This window comes from Micropterus dolomieu, linkage group LG17 (assembly GCF_021292245.1).
Source record: "Micropterus dolomieu isolate WLL.071019.BEF.003 ecotype Adirondacks linkage group LG17, ASM2129224v1, whole genome shotgun sequence".
NCBI lineage: Eukaryota > Metazoa > Chordata > Actinopteri > Centrarchiformes > Centrarchidae > Micropterus > Micropterus dolomieu.
The window spans coordinates 1,234,308-1,253,627 of NC_060166.1; the positions used below are offsets into that span (position 1 = coordinate 1,234,308).

The following is a 19,320-nucleotide window of genomic DNA, read 5'->3' on the forward strand; positions in this document are numbered from 1 at the left end:
TCTGGAGCTCAGCCACAGTGACCTTTGGGTTCTTCTTTACCTCTCTCACCAAGGATCTTCTCCCCCGATAGCTCAGTTTGGCCGGACGGCCAGCTCTAGGAAGGGTTCTGGTCGTCCCAAACGTCTTCCATTTGAGGATTATGGAGGCCACTGTGCTCTTAGGAACCTTACGTGCAGCAGAAATTTTTTTGTAACCTTGGCCAGATCTGTGCCTTGCCACAATTCTGTCTCTGAGCTCTTCAGGCAGTTCCTTTGACCTCATGATTCTCATTTGCTCTGACATGCACTGTGAGCTGTAAGGTCTTATATAGACAGGTGTGTGGCTTTCCTAATCAAGTCCAATCAGTATAATCAAACACAGCTGGACTCAAATGAAGGTGTAGAACCATCTCAAGGATGATCAGAAGAAATAAACAGCACCTGAGTTAAATATGAGTGTCACGGCAAAGGGTCTGAATACTTATGACCATGTGATATTTCAGTTTTTCTTTTTTAATAAATTTGCAAAAATTTCTACATTTCTGTTTTTTTCTGTCAAGATGGGGTGCTGAGTGTACATTACTGAGAAATAAAATGAACTTTTTGGATTTTTGGAAAATGGCTGCAATGAAACAAAGAGTGAAAAATTTAAAGGGGTCTGAATACTTTCCGTACCCACTGTATATATAAAAAACATACAATAGTTATATATATGTTGAGTTGGAACATACTGGTAGGGATGTTAAATAGGATTGTGAGCTGGTTCTTGGCAGCAGAAAGTCTCCGGATGTTGGTCAGATGGAGAAATCCCGGTGGCAAACTGGTGAGCTGGTTCTCAGACAGATTTACCTGCTTTAAACTGAAGCACAAGAAAGAGGGAGGCTGAAAGGGGCAGAGATGTGTTTGCTATATACTGTACTTATGTGAGGGAATACTTAAACACTGACATTTTGGGAAATAAGCTTGTTTGTCATTTTATCCAAAGTGGGAAGAGATGACCAATATTAATTTCATCTCGTTGTGCACAGTAACAGAAACAGTTCAGGACATATTCAGCCTAGATCAGCAGTACTGGGAAGATTGGGAGCAGGGGGACGTGCATTTATTTATATTGTTTTATCAGTGTTTAACACATGCAGAAATAGAAAACGAGACATTGTGGTTTCAGGAGCAGTTAGCATTTGCACTGGAGCCATTTCTTGACCACTAACAAAGTGGGTTCAGCATCTCTCAGCAGATCCTGCCTCACAGGGGAGTTCCCAAGGTTGGATGGATCGCTTGCTAGCCAATATAGTAAGACTGTTTTCAAAATTCAAGATTCAAAGATTCAAAGTGTTTATAGTCAGAAGTTCAGGGAATTCTCTCTTTGCTGTCCACATCAAATGCCTATAATAAAAAAATAAAATTCAATAAATAGAGATATAAATTATAAGATTCAAATATAAAAAAGTAAACTTCAGATATAAAAAAATTTAAAATATAAAAAAGTAAACTTCAGATATAAAAAAATTTAAAATATAAAACATTAACTTCATTTGCGGGTCATAGCAGTAGTGCTGCCATACCACATCAGGATGCTCTTTGTTGACTACCGCTCTGCTTTTAATACAGTCATCCCCCACAAACTGTCTGCGCTTGGACTGTACTCCACGCACTGCGACTAGCTCCTGGACTTTCTAACTGGCAGGCCCCAGTTAGTCAGAATTGGCAGCAGAACTTCAGCCACCATTATAGATGTTAGCAATGTTTTTACATGAAAACTGTATTTAAGTTCTGAGTGTCAAGTTAAAAGTCTGACTTTATTCTCAGAATTCCGACTTTAAACTTAAATAAATACATTTTTCACATATGGCCGTAATCCTCTTCTGTAGAAATCAGATGACCATGTTGGCCTGAAATCAGTTTTCAATTATCAGTCAGATTAAGAGTCTCCAGCAGGGAACCAATGTGGTAATGATCTATTTGCAATTACACAACAAATGTAATTAACTTGAGGACATCCATTATATTCAAGACACTGACTAGATGCTATTCTGGTAAAAATATATATGCAGTCTCAGCTGCATTTAGACCAGACGACCTCCTGCCATGTGTACCTGGAGCAGATGACCTCTTGGGAATTGTGAGAAGCGGGCAGCTCTTTTAGCAGGTTGTTAGAAAGATCTAGGGTCTGCAGGTGGATGAGACCCCAGGGCACGACAGAGGGAAGAGCAGCCAGGTTGTTGGACGACAGATCCAGGTGGTTGATACGTGAGGAGACATCCATGAACCAATCCAGCTCCAGCCAGGGCAGCTGCAGACCACTCCAACATACACTGACAGCCTGCTTATATCATGAAGATATACTTGTTACTGAATTGAATACTTTTTTCATGAGCAAACATTCCTCAAAGCTGCACTGAAATTTTATTTAGTTTTTTACAATCCTTAACTTTTATATTTAGTCCATTCAATATCCATTGAAGACAATTTGTTTTTTGTAAATCCTGCACTTTGTTTAGTAATAGTTTTATTTTGTTTTCAATTTCATGTACTCATTTTTATTTCCATAGACAGGTTTCTGATTTACAATCAAGGATGTGTGTTAAGTTTGGGCCAATAGACAATCGTCCATCGGCGATGGCTGACAGTACATCTTAATGTTGAGCCTGCTCTCTGTGTTCTCTGTTGCTTTACCTGGACCCTGCTTGTCAAATATCTACCGTGTCCGCGACCAGTAACGTAATAGGCTACAGAGTTTTTTACCAAAGGAAGTCTATGCGAGTGAACTATAGTTATGAGTGTTCTGCCTCCCTTTTCCAAGTTTCCAGCAAGCTTATATTTCTAAATACCAAAAATGTCAATAAACTGACATTTTTGGTATTTAGCTTGCTGGAAACTTCTAAAATTTCTTCTTACTGTGTTCACACAAATTTTTTCGTGCAACATTGTTTTGATTTGTGTCTATTCAACGCAAATAGATGCAAATTTGCACCGGCAATGCAAATGACTTGAATTGGGCGAAACTTGTGTGGGGAGGAACGGGCAGAGCTGCTGCTCGCCGACTACAGCTAGTGAGTGACAGGAAGCTCTGGAGGGGAGAGCCGGGGCCGGTACTGAAGCTTTTGGACAAATAAACACCCGTAGTCGCACTGGATTCTGCTTTGATCTGGAGCTCAGAGTTAATTTCTTTTATTAGATTAACTTTTTTTTTTTTTTTTTTTAAATGTTTGGGATTAAAAAGTTGATTTATCTTCACTCGTACTTCTCAACCTGTCTTACTGTAGCACTCTGTAGCACAGAGCTGTGATACTACTTCATATTTACACAGAAACCAACACAACAGGAGATTGCTTGGAGAAAAGTAAGCGAGGAAGCTGAACTACTTGGTAAATTCAGTAAATTTATGTCTGTTACTTGATTCCGGCTATGGTACTTTACTATAGCCTGGTCGTTCCAAACGCCATTTGACAGACCTGACAAAGCATGAATTCATATGTTTAGGAAATCAGCATCCATTTGATGTGTTTCTTGCAATTAAATCCCAACAAATTGTTTTTATTATTTTTTAGTTCATACCGCTGTAGGAAACCAGATTAAAGGCGAATATTGTATTTACTGGAGTTCCGCAAATAAACACAAATAGTCCAATGGTCAAACTCACGCAAGTAATGCAAGGAGAAAATTCACTTTCAGTTGTATGTGAACACACCATAATAGGTACATTTGTATGCGTCACTCGTCCACACATTTCCTAAACTAAATGGCACAGTTGATGGGCATCTGTCAGCTCTGGCTAGCTACTGTAACATGACACATTTCAGCCGCTAGCAAGGAATTTACTAACACAGACTACATAAAGTTAGTTCTGCAGGTACTGAGAGTCAGTTTGAGTCCCTTATAGGATTGCATGATACTGACAAAATGTGATATTGTGATTTATTGTGACAGGGCAACTTCCCAATGAAACATGATCATTATACAGCGATTCCAAGAAGGCTCAGAAACCCATTATCATTATCCCCCTTTGTTTCTGGAACACACACCTTCTCTCCTTCTGCGCTGGAGGTTTCCTGGAGTTTAAGTCTGAGCAGGTGTTTGCTGAAGGCTGGATGGTCCATCAGAGTGTATGAGGAGAATCCTGCTCCATTCTGCAGTAGGAAGTGAGCTATCTCCTCGTTCCCTACAACACAAAACATACTACTCATTCTTCTCCTCCACCACTCACTGTTAGCAGCAGTACCAGAGATAAACAAAGTGCTCACTCAGCATCTGTCCCCAGAAGTGTTCCAGCACTTTTGCAAATATGTGTCCTTACATGTTTCTAAAAGGTGCTTTTGTCTTACAGTTCTTCAGCATTTGAAGATTTCCTTGTCAAAAGGTCTGCTCATTTGAAGCAGAGTACAAAATGAAGTCACCTTCAGAGGGAACTTAATGGTACCACTTTGCCAAAACGTAAAGTATAGACTATAAATACAGTAATAATAATAATAATAAATAAAGTTGTAGCCCACAGCTAAGACTCCATGGCAACCATTTACTTCCAGTTTACATCCCCCAGAGACCCCAAATTATGGGAACTGTAGTTCCAAAACTAAAAAGCAAGATTATCCCCCAAATAGAAGTAAGCCAACAAATAATAGGGGTGACAAGAACCTTTTTCATGTTGCACAACCAATATTCAAGTTTAAAATTGTTTTACAATAAAAAAAATTAAAAAAAACCCTAGTTCAGGCAATCAATCTGGTGTTGTGACTCCCCTCAAAATGAATGTAAAAAAAAAACTGACCTGGCAGAACAATTCTAAAATTAGTCAGGGGCAACCAACTAGTTGTTAAACTGGGCTCAATCCATGTCTAGCTTTAGTCTTGAATTGGGGTTTGTTCAATGACAATAAAGCTTTCTGTTTCTGATGATTCTGGGGTTTTATTTAGACAGTTTCCATTTTTGGATAAAAGCATTTAAGATTTCGGGCCCTATTTTAATTGCACAAGCACAAAGATAAGTGCATATAGGGCGCAAGGACTGTGTGTGCTTCTCCAAGTGCACCTGCGATTTTGGTTCGTATATGAGTTACAGAGCAAAGTGCAGCAGCCACATTACTGATCTCATCACTCTGAAACAGCAGTGCTAATAACAGGGAAGCATAAGAACAATAACTCAACAAATATCTCTCGATCTGTTGAGCTACACATAGTACCACAAAATTGCTAAAGGCAGATAGTATGGAAACTAAAATAATAAATATTGTTAAAGGCTGTTCAGTTTTAATTCTACTGTCTGACTTTCTTTTAGAAATGGTAAATGGTAATAAAACAGCGGTGGCGCGGTAAAGCATTTCAAGAAAAAAAAACTTTCGTTAGAAAGAAAGTTGGAAAGGAGGCAATGACATACAGGACTGATGAGCTGCTGATCCAACATCTCATCTGGAGTGGATTTTCTCGGTTGTCTAAAACCTGTAGACTGATTTCTATTTAAAGGAGTCTATTGGGGGGAAAAAAGGAAAGGATGTAACATATATGCATGTTCCCGAGTGCCTTCTCTTCCACTCCCTTTGCAACACTAGCTAACTTTAACTTAGAAATGGAGTCTGCTAACGTCAACAACAACTAGCACCCACCACAGCACAGAGTCCAACACAGACTGGTTACAGAGTCCAACACAGACTGGCTAACCTTAGCTTGCTCGCTAACATTATTATTAGGACAATACTATATTATTGCATAATCAAAGTGGCTCTCTCCAAGCTGGGTGAGTTTAGCTCTAATCCTGGCTCTCTTCACTCTCTTCCCAGGGTAACTGCAACACTTGCAGTGGCGTTTGGTCCGCCTGGTCTGGCTAGGTAGTTGGAAGATGCCATGGGAAGTGATAGTCCCAAGGTCTGCTGCACTAAATCCAATCCCTGAACTTCCGTTTCTAGTGTCAATGAGTGTATTTCTGTCATAGGCTGCACCGTCGTATAGAGTATCTAATGATTGCTTTCTACTGGCCAACAGCAATGCAAGACAGGGGAGGCCAAATAGCTAACTGATACCGATACCCAGGAGGATCACGTCTAAGGAGTGTGAGAGCTAGCAACAGCATGCTGCCTGCAGTTTAGTCACTGGTGTCATTAATAACAAGGGTTTTCTGAAAATTACACATAGAACCTTTAACAAAGTTTCAATAAATATAAATTAGTTATCCAATATTCATTAATCCAGCTAACACTTCTCAGCATGTTTCCTTGATGGATAGCCCAACTCTGATCATTGAACGAGGTAAGAAATATTAATTCAGGAACTTAAAGCAGTGTGTAATATTTAGGAGGATCTATTGACAGAAATGCAATATAATACACATAACTATGTTTTCCATGGTGTACAAAGACCCTACATAATGAACCGTTACGTTTTTATTACCTTAGAATGAGCCATTTCTATCTACATGCACCGTGAGTCCCCACCCCTTACATGGAAGTCGCCATGTTGGCCGTATGTTTCTACAGTAGCCCATAACGGACAAACTGCTCTACAGAGCGCGTTTCATCACTAGGTTCTTCTTCTTCTTGTGGAATTCTAGCAGTGTAGAAGCTCATCACTACGTTGAATATCTATACGAAGAAGAAGAATAAGTAGTTGTACAGTTTGGTTGTAGTCGTCTGGTTTATTAGAAGTAAGAAGAGAAGTGAAATTTGGACAAATGAAGGACCACATAGGAACAAAGAGTGTAAATAGTCAATGTCGAAGAACATGATGAAGCCAGAAATCACGGATATAAACATCGGTGTGGCTTTTCCCAGATGGAAGGCGCTGATGTGGGACAAATGTTTTCAAAGCGAGTCCAAAGTTGCCTGTTTTCTGGACAGGTAATTAAGTTAGTCCAACTTTAGCAATGCTAGAAGATAGGCATAATCATAGAGAAAAATGACTTTTTTCAGTGTAGAAAAAAACAGTCCCCTCCAAAAGTATTGGAACAGTAAGGGAAAATCTTTGTTTTTGTTGTTCACTGAAGACATTTGGGTTTAAGATCAAAAGATGAGTATGAGACAAGAGTTCAGAATTTACTGGACAGAGCACAATGGACTTTACAGCCACCCCCGAAACAATGAGCCCCAACTAGAGCCATTGTGGCCCGACTTCACTATTTTCATGACTGCTCCAACATTCTACACCTTGCCAGAGAGCAGCGACGAGTGAATGTGAGTGACATTACCATCTCGGTCTACCCCAACTACACGGCAAGAGTCGCCCGTGCAAGGGAGGCATACAACGGCATCAGACAGCAGCTGCGTGGGATTGAGGGACTTCATTTTGGCATACTCCACCCTGCACGCCTTCGTATCACCTACAGTGTGGGTGGAGAATTTCTTCACCTCGCCTGATGAAGCCCAGAAATACATCACGCAGGTCATTACAAAACAAGCTACCACTGTACGTTAACCCTCTCACTGAAAGAGGAGAAGTTTTCCGATTGTGCCTTATTACTCTGCCGACCTGAATAAGTGTCAAGTTAACGCCAATGTAAGACAATTCTGCACTGTCTACAGGGTAGCCTGTAACCTATTGCACATTACCTACGTCATTTTGATGACACTTTTGCTGTCACTTTCTATACATACAGTTAGCTTCTTATTGATTATTTTCCAAGGTGACTGGATACAGGTCTATTTACTATTATTATTATTATTATTATTATCTTTCTTTTTTGGTAGGCTTGCCTGTCTACCCACTCGGGGTACTGAGTGACTAATGTTAAGCCATGTCAATTTCAGGCCTGTTGAATGAGCATAGTAGTTACACTCTACATACTTTCATTCTTCCTTGAGACGTTTGAGCAGTCTTTGTTTTTTCACACCTTGTTTTTTGTAATGATGGGGGCCTAACATGCAAACTACTGTCTTTAGTTATACCCATTATCTCTGCCTATGGCATATGGTGTGACCACAGGAGTGGGGGCTAGATGCCCAATTCAATTTGTGAGCTGGAATGTTAAGGGGATGAACCATCGTGTGAAACGCAAGAAGGTTCTGACGTATTTACATCAGTTAAAGGTAGATAACGCTTTTCTTCAGGAGACCCACCTGAAAATGTCTCACCATCCACGCTTGTGCACTAGATGGATTGGTGAGGTTTATCACTCAAAATTCCATTCTAAATCAAGAGGGGCAGAACTTCTTATTAGTAAGCACGTACCTTTTATCGCTTCCCAGATCGATACAGACACTAAACGCAGATATGTCATTGTTACATGCAAATTAAATAATACGCCATTTATCTTAGCTAGTGTCTATGCCCCTAATTGGAATGATGCCACATTCTTCACAAATTTTCTCCAGACTGCCTGACTGACATGAACTGTGTGTTAGCTCCCAACTTGGACCGTAGCTCTGCAAAAAATGTGCCAATTTCTAAAACTGCCCTATCAATTCGGCTTTTTCTTGACATCTATGGTATTACTGATGTCTAGCGTTTTCTCAATCCCACCACCCGTAAATATTCTTTCTTTTCAGCTGTCCTCAAGACATTTTGACGCATTGATTACATCTTCATGGATAAGCATTTTTTTATTTCTTCAGTTCAACAACGTGATTATCATGCGATTGTAATCTCTGATTATGTTCCGCATATGTTAAGACTTGATCTTCCAACCACGAAACCTGCCTACAGACCATGGCGACTCAATCAACTTCTGCTCTCTGATAAAAAATTTTCAGATTTAATTTCTTCACAGATTGGTTTACATTTAGAAATTAATCTGAGATCTGGTGTGTCACCATCAATAATCTGGGAAGCAGTTTATTTAAGAGATTATTTCTTATACTGTGCAGCTACAAAAAGGTAGGAACAGCTGTATTAATGAATTAACTAACAAAATTGGTGACCTTGATTCACAGTTGGTAATATCAACCTCGGCTGATCGGGTTAAGGAACGCCTGCTCTCAAAAAGAATTTGATCTTCTTACTACACTGAAGGCTGAGAACCTATTGATCAAATCTCGCCTCACATATTATGAACATGGTGATAGATCAGGGAGGATTCTTGCACACCAGCTCCACCAAAAACCAGCAAGTCAGGCAATCCCTGAGATCCGTGACGAAACTGGTAAGGTCTGTACAGATCATGTTGCCATTAATTCGCGCTGATGCGGTTTTATCGTAATTTGTATATGTTCGCTCACCATCTTGAAACTGTCCTTCCAACTATAATCTCACCGGACCAGACAGGCTTCATAAAAAATTGACAATCCACCTTTAATATCCGCCGTCTGTATAACATAATTTATAGCCCCTCTCTTTGCCATAGTAGCTTTGTGTAGCAGTAAGGATGTTAAGGGTGTTACAAGGGCAGGATTGGAACATAAAATTTCCTCATATGCGGATGATATGTTACTTTACTTGTCTGACCCTTCCTCATCTCTTCCAGCATTCCTTAACCTTTTGAGCAATTTTGGCAAAATCTCTGGCAAAACAAACACTCACATGAGCGAAATGATGCCTGTGAATCTGGCAGCGAGAGAATCCCTGTTTATCCTCACAATGCAGTTTAAAGTGCGTATGGACAAAATAAAATATTTGGGTGTATGGGTAAAACACAAATTTAAAGACCTCTTTTCAGCAAATTTCCCCCCTATATATTTCAGTGTGTTCCAGTCTTTTTAACCAGTTCGTTCCTCATTTCCCTAGACAGAAAGCTTTCTTCCTTCATTTGGAATAAAAAGGACCTGCGTATACGGAAAGCTATACTGCAAAGACCAAAGCAGTAGGGAGGTCTTTAATGGTCACATTTTCAGTTCTATTATTGAGCACTTAGGCTCAGTGAATGAATGTGTGTGAATGGTGAATGCAGATGTAGTGTAAAAGCGCTTTGAGTGGTCGAAAAGACTAGAAAGGTGCTATACAAATACGGAGCATTTACATTTACATGTGAACATGTACAGTCAAGTTAGATCAAGTTCCTGTGTCATGGAGAAGAGTTTAACTTCGCCGCCACACCACCGCCACACCGTTTACTGCAAACTCACAAGTTTTACAACATGGCTTCATCAATGTGTTAAGGGTTTTCTGGGATAGTTTTGAAGCAGATTTGTCCAACCTGCTAGGAGTAGTACATTACAGCATAAAATGTGTGATTTCCTTTTGCCAACAGGCGCTATGACTTAGAGTGAATATTGGCATATGGATGTGTGTTCAGGGCAGGAGTCTTACTGTACATTTAAAATTTGGTGCAGATGTGAGCATGTACTTAAGTTATAACACGTTCCTGTTTCATTTTGGACGCCATGCCACGGACATGAAAACTCACAGATAACTTTTCATCGTCAATGCCTTTAGAAAGCACAGCAGAAATTTGAAGTTGATGGGATTAATTCTGTAGGAGAAGAAGTTCGTTAAAGTACGCACCCTGTAAACGCTGAAAAATGAGTTAAAATTGTACTTTCAATTCAAAATGGCTGACTTCCTGTTGAGTTTAGGGTATGAGTTGTTGAGGCTTTTGTGTGTGTCTTGATATGATATATGTCCCCACAAAATTTTGTGCATGTACGTTGAACATGGCGTGGGGGCTAATTTTTTCCAATTTTGTAAGTGGCACTATGGAGCCATTTTGCCACACCCATGTGCGAGACCCCTAAAATACGTAATTTTTCGCCACACCTCACTTGTGTGCAAAGTGAGTTTTCGAGGACATTTAGGCCATCAAAAGTGCGATTCATTCAGGACAAGAATAATGATCCTTTTCAATTCAAGTTTCAATAGGGTCCTCGCTTGCTTCATACTCGAGCCCTAATTAAAGTAGCCTATCAGCTAGACGTGTGCGTCTCCTTACCTGCTCGCGCAGCAGCATACAGTGGCAGCCCAGTGATGACAGCAAACTCATCACTGAGGAAGGCACAGTCCTTAGCATCAGCATCATAGCCGTGGACCAGCAGCCGGACTACGTCCAGGTGACTCTGCTGGCAAGACGTGGCCAGCATCCTGTTCAGCAAGTCTCTCCTCAGACATGGACCTAAGAGGGAGCCAGAGACCCAACACCAGTTGGATGAAACAGATCAATCCATACAAGGCCAGGCCTGTCCCATAGATCGTGAAAGCTGTTTATTTTCCTCATACCAGGTATAGAATCCAGCATCTCTTTAACCAGGCTTGTGTGGCCATAGTATGCTGCCAGGATGGCTGGGTTGCTGTTGGATGGCTCCTGGGGCACAGGGATACGTGCTTCTTTTAGGAGGTACTGCAGACTCTGCAGATCACCATGCTGAGTGGCTATACACAGGAGACGTACCTATAACAACACACACAGTGAGAAAACCACTATTGACGAATAGCATGAATATGCATTATTCCCGATCAAGCTTCATGTAATGCTGACTCTGCCTGTGTTTTGTCCAGATTAAATATTACACACAATAAACTGCAAGAGGACGTTGATTTGCTGAACTGCACAGTAAAAATGTATTTATGGGAACAATAAGTGGGTGTCTGACATCAGAATAAAAGTTTAAATTAGCGTAAGAAAAATTGCAAGTGCAAACAATATTCAGTATGCTATACAAAAAACAGTGACACTAAACCTTACTGAGACTGAGATTTATTTGATTGTTTATTCATAGTTCATATACAGTAGAGAACACATATGTTATTTTACTGACAGTTAATTCACTTATCAAAGGGAATTCTACCACACAATTTATTATTAGCTAAATTAAACCTCCATATTTGTCAATAGGAAGCCAAGCTTTCCAAGACTGCCAATTTACAGTAGTCACAAATAATACATCTGCACTAGATTCATATATTTATTTTGTTTGAATTTTGTTTTATAGGGACGCTGCAATTCAACATAGTTCCAATACAGAGCATGAAAGTGATGTCAGAGTTTTTCAGCTATTGCTGCTAATATTAATTTATTTTTCCTAGTTGGAAATTTCAGTATCAATAATACACAACACACTACAGAAATACTATAAAATACACATATCACAATATACATACCACAATACACCTTTGTAATTCAGAGTACAATTAGCTAAAATGGGTACAGCTCTGGTTTGCTTTGAGCTAGAACTTAACCTGTCTGAAATTAATTTGATTTTCAGTTGGTAAAGTGCTCCATAGTTGACAGCGCTTTAAGGAGAAAGCTGATTGTTCATATTTTGATCTACGATGTGGTATTTTACAGTTACCCTTAACCATTCTCCTAGTTACTCTGTTACTGTCTTGTCTTTGGATATATCTGGACATATGCGCACACACACATGTACACACACACAGGTTGTCCCTGGTAGAACTATTCCTGATGCTTTTCTTTCAGTTACTTATTTAAATTAATTATTATTCCAGCTCTCGTGGCTGTGCTGTGTTGCTTATTTAGTGTGTGTGACTGTTTCTTGTTTTCATTTTTCTCTTAGTTGTCTTACTATGTCAGCTGTTTATTGCTGCTGTTCGGCTGGTTGTCTTTTACTATCATTATTATTTTTATTGTTTGTTTTTGTTTGTTTTTGTTTGTTGTTTTTCTCCTCCCCAAGCCCCCCTCTCTGTTCTATTGCAGGTTTCACTGCTTTCTGCAATTGGTGTTTCCCACTGCTTTTCCCTGTTGTCCCCACCTTCCACCCACTTTCTCTTACAGGTCTTGTCCTTTCTCTGTGCTGCCTGTTTGTGCCCCCCTGTGTCTGCCCCCCTGTCCGGCCCGGTGACATATCAATACATAATTAAATAAATAATAAAACAGACAAAGAAGTATATTAATACTCTCTTGTTAAAGTAAAATCTGTCTGGTACAATATGGTATCCAGGTCATCATACTCTATACTAGGTAGGACAGGTTAATGGCCGTTAATCGGAAGGTCGGCGGTTCAATCCCTGGCTCCCCCTGGTTGCGTGTTGAAGTGTCCTTGGGCAAGATACTGAACCGCCAGTGTATGAGTGAGTGTGAATGTTAGTTTCCGTGTATGAATGTGTATGACTGGTGAATGCAGTAATGTAGTGTAAAAGCGCTTTGAGTGGTCGAAAAGACTAGAAAGGCGCTACGGAGTACGGAGCATTTGCATTTACATTTACTTCATTAATTTAACACGCACTGAAGTGTAAAGTATGAACATTGCCGTTGTTGTGTTGTTTGCCATCCTCTGCAGTTGACTTGGCCAATACAGTTTTTCCACTTTCATTCCTTCTGGTGGCGTAGCACTTACCAGCTCCCAATGTATGAAAAGTAATCTAATACATTTGCAGGGGGATGAAGAATCTGAAGTTTGAGATCCCTGCAGTACTACACAGCTGGTCAACCCTTATCTTCAAACTCAGTAAGGCAACCTTTCACTTCAACACTTACTGGTGTTTAAGAACCCAAGCCTGAATGACACTATGACAACTTTCAAACACAAACCTTTTGTTTGATGTAGGATAATAAACAAGTATCGCCTACATTTGAATAATTCATACCAGACTGAAGCTCTGGGAAATATCTGGTCATTGTTGTTCACACAGACCTGGGTATGGCTGAGGTAGTAGATAAATGTCACTGGCACTTTTAAAACAATGCCAGTTTATGAGAGACGTGCCTGAGTGTGCTGTGTGTGAGCTGCCTGTAGTAAGCCAGCTGTATGAATGACTAGTACATATTCTGTTCCTGTTCAGATAAACTGCAACATAAAAAGACAAAAAAGATTCCCACTCATCATTCTCCAGACAACCCACAGGGGGAGGGGTTGATTGAACCAGCCGGTTACAGCTAAATGTAACTAAGCATGGTTACATCTGCAGCAGTAGGCAGCTACACATCATCAATAAATTTACAACACAAGTACATTAGACCTAATACAGACACTGTATTTGATTTACAGAGTAGTGGACTTATAGGTTATTAAAAGTGCTCACTGCAGTGTTTAGACAGGACATTCAGACCAGGAAGCAGCAAGCAACTTATTTTATTGACAGAAGTTCCTAGGTGAAGGTCTTGACTTGCTGGACAAGAAAGACTGTTATGCTGAAGTATATCAGCATATCGCCATAACCCTAGTTTCCACACTGCATAACACATGATGATAAAATCATGACCACAGCCCAACAAGCGGTGCAGGTGAAAATGGGATAGTTATGTAAATTTTGTGTGTACTCACCCCGTCGATAGGGGGAGCTCCCGCGCTGCACTCCAAGCAGCAGGCTTGTTGGATGAGCTCCCTGGCAGACTCCTCCGCTCCATCCTCATACGCTGCCTGGATGTTCTCCAGAGTGGGAGAACAAACCAGTGCAGAGGCGGGCCCCTGATCCTCTACCAGTGATGCCTTGGCTCCCATTTCCACCCCAGGGCCTGGCAGCATGGACATCAGACAAAAGGAAAACAGTTGTGAAATAGAAGTGAAAAAGTATTTGTGAGGAGGAATGGGATCAAACGGAGACTTTTGGCAGCATGCTGCAGATAAGATAATAAGATATTAGAATATTGAAACCCCCGTAGGGGAAATTCAATTTAACACAGCAGGTTAAAATGAATTTGAAAATGACATTTCGTCCCTCAGCCAAGTAACTTCTTCAGTTCAGAACTTCAGTTCAGACTTATTCAATTCAGAACTGAGAACAGGACAACGACACAAAGAACTAATATATTTGTCCTATTGCTCAATGTAGGATTGATTCTGACTCGTGTGATCCAAACATTTCCAATAACTCCAGAGCGTCCAAAAGTCAAAGTAGAAAGAAGCTCCAAGTCAACATTTACTGAAAAAAAAACAATAGATGTAATCAATTCCAAAATTCACAACATATTTTTTACTTACAAAATATATATCCATATTTGTTGGCATTTAGTTTTTTTAAAAACAACATTTTCACTGTGGTCAAAAAACTGTTTGTTAACCCGCTTGCCGCACACAATAGGAGCCCGTACCTGCCTGTTAATGGGGGAGCAATCTAACAGCACCATAACTGACAAGTTATATTTATTAAAGAAAGTTGATTTAATAAAAAACACATTAACTCATTTAATCTAATCTTTTCATACAGAGCATGTCTAGTCCATACTCTTTTTAATATTATTTACAGAGACCCAACAGTTCCCACCATGAGCAAGCACTTGGCCAAACAGGCAAAGAAAACCCCCCATTTAGCAGGTATAAACCTCAAGCAAAACCTAGACTCACGGTGGGCGGCCATCTGCTTCAACGCCATTTGATGAATCCTAAGAAGCTTATCAATTTAGCATCGCAAAGGTCTTTAGATTGTCCAAATTTTAAGTTGATAAGATTAATTCTCTATAAAGACCCCTGGTCATGCCCTATCCAGAAGAAAAATCTTTTGCTCAGAATAGTCTTTTCTTTAACTCTTGACAAAGCAGTAAGATCTCAAGATCTTTTTGAGATAACTTCAGTCTGAATTGTTGCTCCTAAAACCTACTTAGGAGAAAAGATAAGGAGTGATTGAGGTTTTGAGACTAGTGTAAGACAAATGGATATTGAATTTAGATCAGAGAAATGGAAGAGATCTCATCATTGTATCTTTTTGAGTACATTAATGTCTTGCTTGTTACTCCTAAAAAGCAATTAGGAGCACTAGGGAGATGTTAGAGAGCTTTATTGTATCACATTATGGTCTATGCTTAGAGAACCTTTCTTGTCCCGAGCTGGATTTGAACCCCAGTCCTGCTGCTCAAAGGGCGATAATAATGCCGCTGCACTTAGCATAGAGTGAAGAACTGATTGTCTTTAAATATAGAACAATTTTCCTTGACTCGAGAGGAGAAATAACATATCCACAATTAAAGTCCTCAAAATTCTACTCAAGTAAAGGTAAAAAGTATTCTATAGTGAATGTACTTAAGTATCAAAAGTAAAAGTGCTTATTCTGTGTGACGTTGTTTGTCAGTTCTTGCGTGCATTCAGTCCTTCATGAATTAATCTCTAAACATCATGTCAAAGTGGTGGGTGTTCCAGTTATGCTGGCTGTGACTACCTTAACAAATTGGAAAACATGAAATTTGAAAGTGCCTTATTTAAAATGACGAAATACATTGTATTCTTCTTCTCAGTAGGGTCAATAAATTCAGGAGTAAAAGTATAAAGCCCCCTAAAAAGAAAATACTCAGTACCTCAACATTTGACTTAAGTAAAGTACTTGAGCAAAATACCTTCATTTTCCACCCTAAAGTGGGTCACTAAGACAAAACTGAGACATATCTGAGACTTAAATTACATTTATTTAAAATTATTTAGAGATCTCATGTTTTGATAAGAGCAAGACACAGAAGAAATGAGACATATTTGAGAAGAATCATGAGATCCCAGGAGTCATAGCTGAGTTTTCTTTGAGGTCTTTCTCTGATCTCATGGTCCTAAGGTCAGGAGACTTAAATAAGACTTATTTACGATCAGTTAGAGATCTCTTGTTTTGATCAGAGTAAGACATAAATGAAATTTTATACTGTATGGTTGTTTCTCCTGAGCTGAATTTGAAGAAATAGGAGAAAAGGCCTTTGGTCTCACCTTAGTATTAACAGTATTTGTGTCTAGGAGAAATGTAAGGAACAACTACGACATCTCTTCTTGGATTTTGCTTCCCTATTAGGATAAATGTCCAATCATTATTTAAGTTTAAAGGCTGATTTTTGCTCCTGAGTGAAAGTTGAATAAACCACATGGTTAATTGTGGCTTTAAACTATTCTTTAGAACATGCAAAAAAACACTTGCCAAATAGTGGATCAGTGGATATGTATGAGTAAAATTAAGTAAATTAAGTTCTAATTTATTCATGATTCAAATGAATAAATCAAACATTAATTGAACATTTATTAAACATTTGTTATATTTGTATTGAGAAAATTGTATTGCGATAATAATCTATTGTTTTATTGACCAGCCCTAGCAGAACGTTGCGATTTTCGCCAATCCTGGCATTATGACACTTACTGTACTATAAACAGACAGGCAGGTTATGGCGCCAAGTTCCTCATATCAGTCCTGTGCAAACAGGAGTCAGACAACAAAGAAGTGTATCCTGGTTTGCAACAGTAAAAGGAGTGAATGTTGTTGTACAGGATAGCCCTGTAAATTTAGACCTGGCAGGACTGGCTGACTGCATATTTTCTTTTTCTGGGCTATTTTTGCACAACATACTGTACATAAATAAAATAAAACCTCTGCTCGTACCTAAAGCATCTAAAGGACAAAATATAAATAAAAACTGCCCTCCCAATGCTGGTGAACCTGGACCTCTGTCAGTTTGGCTGGTTATTGATGTGTCTGTCAGAGCAGTTATTGATACTGACTATCTTTTCTCCTGTCATCTATTGAATAAAAAGGTGGAATTTCCACAAAAATAACCTTTAAAAAAAAATAGCGATGAATCCTGCCTCAATGGTGCCTTAAGATCCTTAAGAAGCTGCAAAACACCAGAATTTAATTCAGCACTTTTAGCTCTACACAATTCCCTACATGCTAATTTGGAAGCATTTCTATTTGGAAAATAAATAAACCCTTGAGACTTGAGGAAGGGATTTGTATTATATATTGTATTATAGATATTAATATATTAAACAATACAGTGTTTTACAAAATGACAATCACAAATCATCAAATGTTCATGAGTGCTGCTGATCAGTACCAGTATGCTTCCTCATGGGGAATTTCCCACTCTATACTCTCAACACCAAACAGTCATCAACTGTTTCACTTTCCCTATGTCAGTGCTGAACCACAAGAAGGAACCAACTTCACATCCACTGTGGACAGTATCCAGTCTAAACTGGCAAAACACACTGGTGGCAACAAAATTTATAAGCCAAGTTAAATCAACTTCCAACTCAACCAGTGGAGAAAGACGTTTTCACATCCTTAGTTAACTAAAAGTACAGAAGTATGGTCTTCTGGCTGGTGAGCAGCACGGAGTAGCGGTGTTATCCTCTGTCTCTACCACACAGTTAACACTTCGATTACTTACTCAACATACTTTGCTTAATTTAACAAATACTAAGTAACAAACGGTTTATGACCATATTGTGCCCACCAGTAAGGCAGAACAGTCCGAGGGGTCTTGGCTCGACACAGCAAACGCTGACAATGCAACTTTGGCTAGCATGCTAGATGAGCTGCGGACCGACCTGATAACCAAATCTGAATCCGTAGATGTTAGATTCGAAAGCAAACTTGCTGCTATCGATTCTAAGCTGGACGGGATACAGACCACAGTTACCAACCACAAGCAGCGCATCTCTGACCTGGAGTCTGGCCTTAATCAGCTGTAGTCCCTGGAGTCAAAGGTAACCATTCTGGCTAACGACAATGCCATATGAGAGCTAAACTCACTGATTTGGAGGGGAGAAGCAGACGGTGTAATCTATGTTTGATAGATACCTGAGGCAGTTGAGGGTGCCCAGCCAACGTCGTTCTTCTCCAACCTCCTGGTAGAAGTACTGGGTAAGGACATGCTTTCTTCTCCTCCAGAGCTGGATAGGGCCCATTGTGCTCTCAGATCCAAACCGGGTGCGGGGGAGAGACCTAGAGCTGTGCTTATGCGTTTCCACAAATTCCAGACTATGGACTTAATCATTCTGGCAGCCCGCAAACACCAAGGCGAACTTAATTATAAAGACAAGCTGGTCTACATATATGAAGACTACCGTCCCGAGGTGATGGAGCAGCATGACAAGTACAAGGAGGTCATGAGCCAGCTGTTCAGCCACAACCTTAAGCCTTCACTGCTTTACCCAGCGCGGCTGTTCAGGACAGATGATGGTAGTAGATGGCATCTCTCATCAGTGAAAGAGGTACATCAGTTCTTGTACGTATTCCAGAAACACAGCTCTCCATCTGTTGGGGACTGATCCAAATTAAACACCAGCTGCTTACTCAGGGGAGGTGGACTAGCATTATCAGTGCTACCTTGGCCTCTTGCTGCCATGCATGGAAAGTTAATGACTTTGCCTGTAGCAAGAGAATGGACATGCTTGACCTACTGATACCTGGATGAGACAGCCAACAACACAATGGATTTACAGTGGGGGAAATAAGTATTTGACCCCTTGCTGATTTTGCAGGTTTGCCCACTTACAAAGAATGCAACGATCTATAATTTTAATCATATGTACATTCTAACAGTGAAAGACAGAATCCCAAAGAAAATTCCAGAAAATCACATCATATGAATTTATAAAAATTGATAACCATCTGATGAGGAAAAACAAGTATATGACCCCCTACCAAACAGCAAGTATTCTGGCTCCTACAAGCCAGTTAGTCTTTCTTTAAGACACAGCCCCAATCCCAACCAATTATCTACATCAAATACACCTGCCTCACCTCGTTACCTGTATAAAAGACACCTGTCAACACCCAAACAACCAGCATCCAACATCACCACCATGGGCAAGACCAAAGAGCTTTCTATGGACATCAG

General features: G+C 39.8%; 1 protein-coding gene across 1 annotated transcript in view; it reads right to left on the bottom strand.

The window, feature by feature from the left end:
- lrrk1 (leucine-rich repeat kinase 1) overlaps positions 1-19,320 on the bottom strand; it is a 162,588-nt gene that overhangs the window by 108,330 nt on the left and 34,938 nt on the right. Inside the window, exons 3-8 of the mRNA XM_046074025.1 lie at positions 14,054-14,244; positions 11,049-11,220; positions 10,765-10,944; positions 4,005-4,141; positions 2,076-2,305; positions 711-838 (exon numbers count right to left, since the gene is read on the bottom strand). Coding sequence (XP_045929981.1) covers positions 711-838; positions 2,076-2,305; positions 4,005-4,141; positions 10,765-10,944; positions 11,049-11,220; positions 14,054-14,244 — 1,038 coding nt within the window. The remainder of the gene's footprint in view (positions 1-710; positions 839-2,075; positions 2,306-4,004; positions 4,142-10,764; positions 10,945-11,048; positions 11,221-14,053; positions 14,245-19,320) is intronic.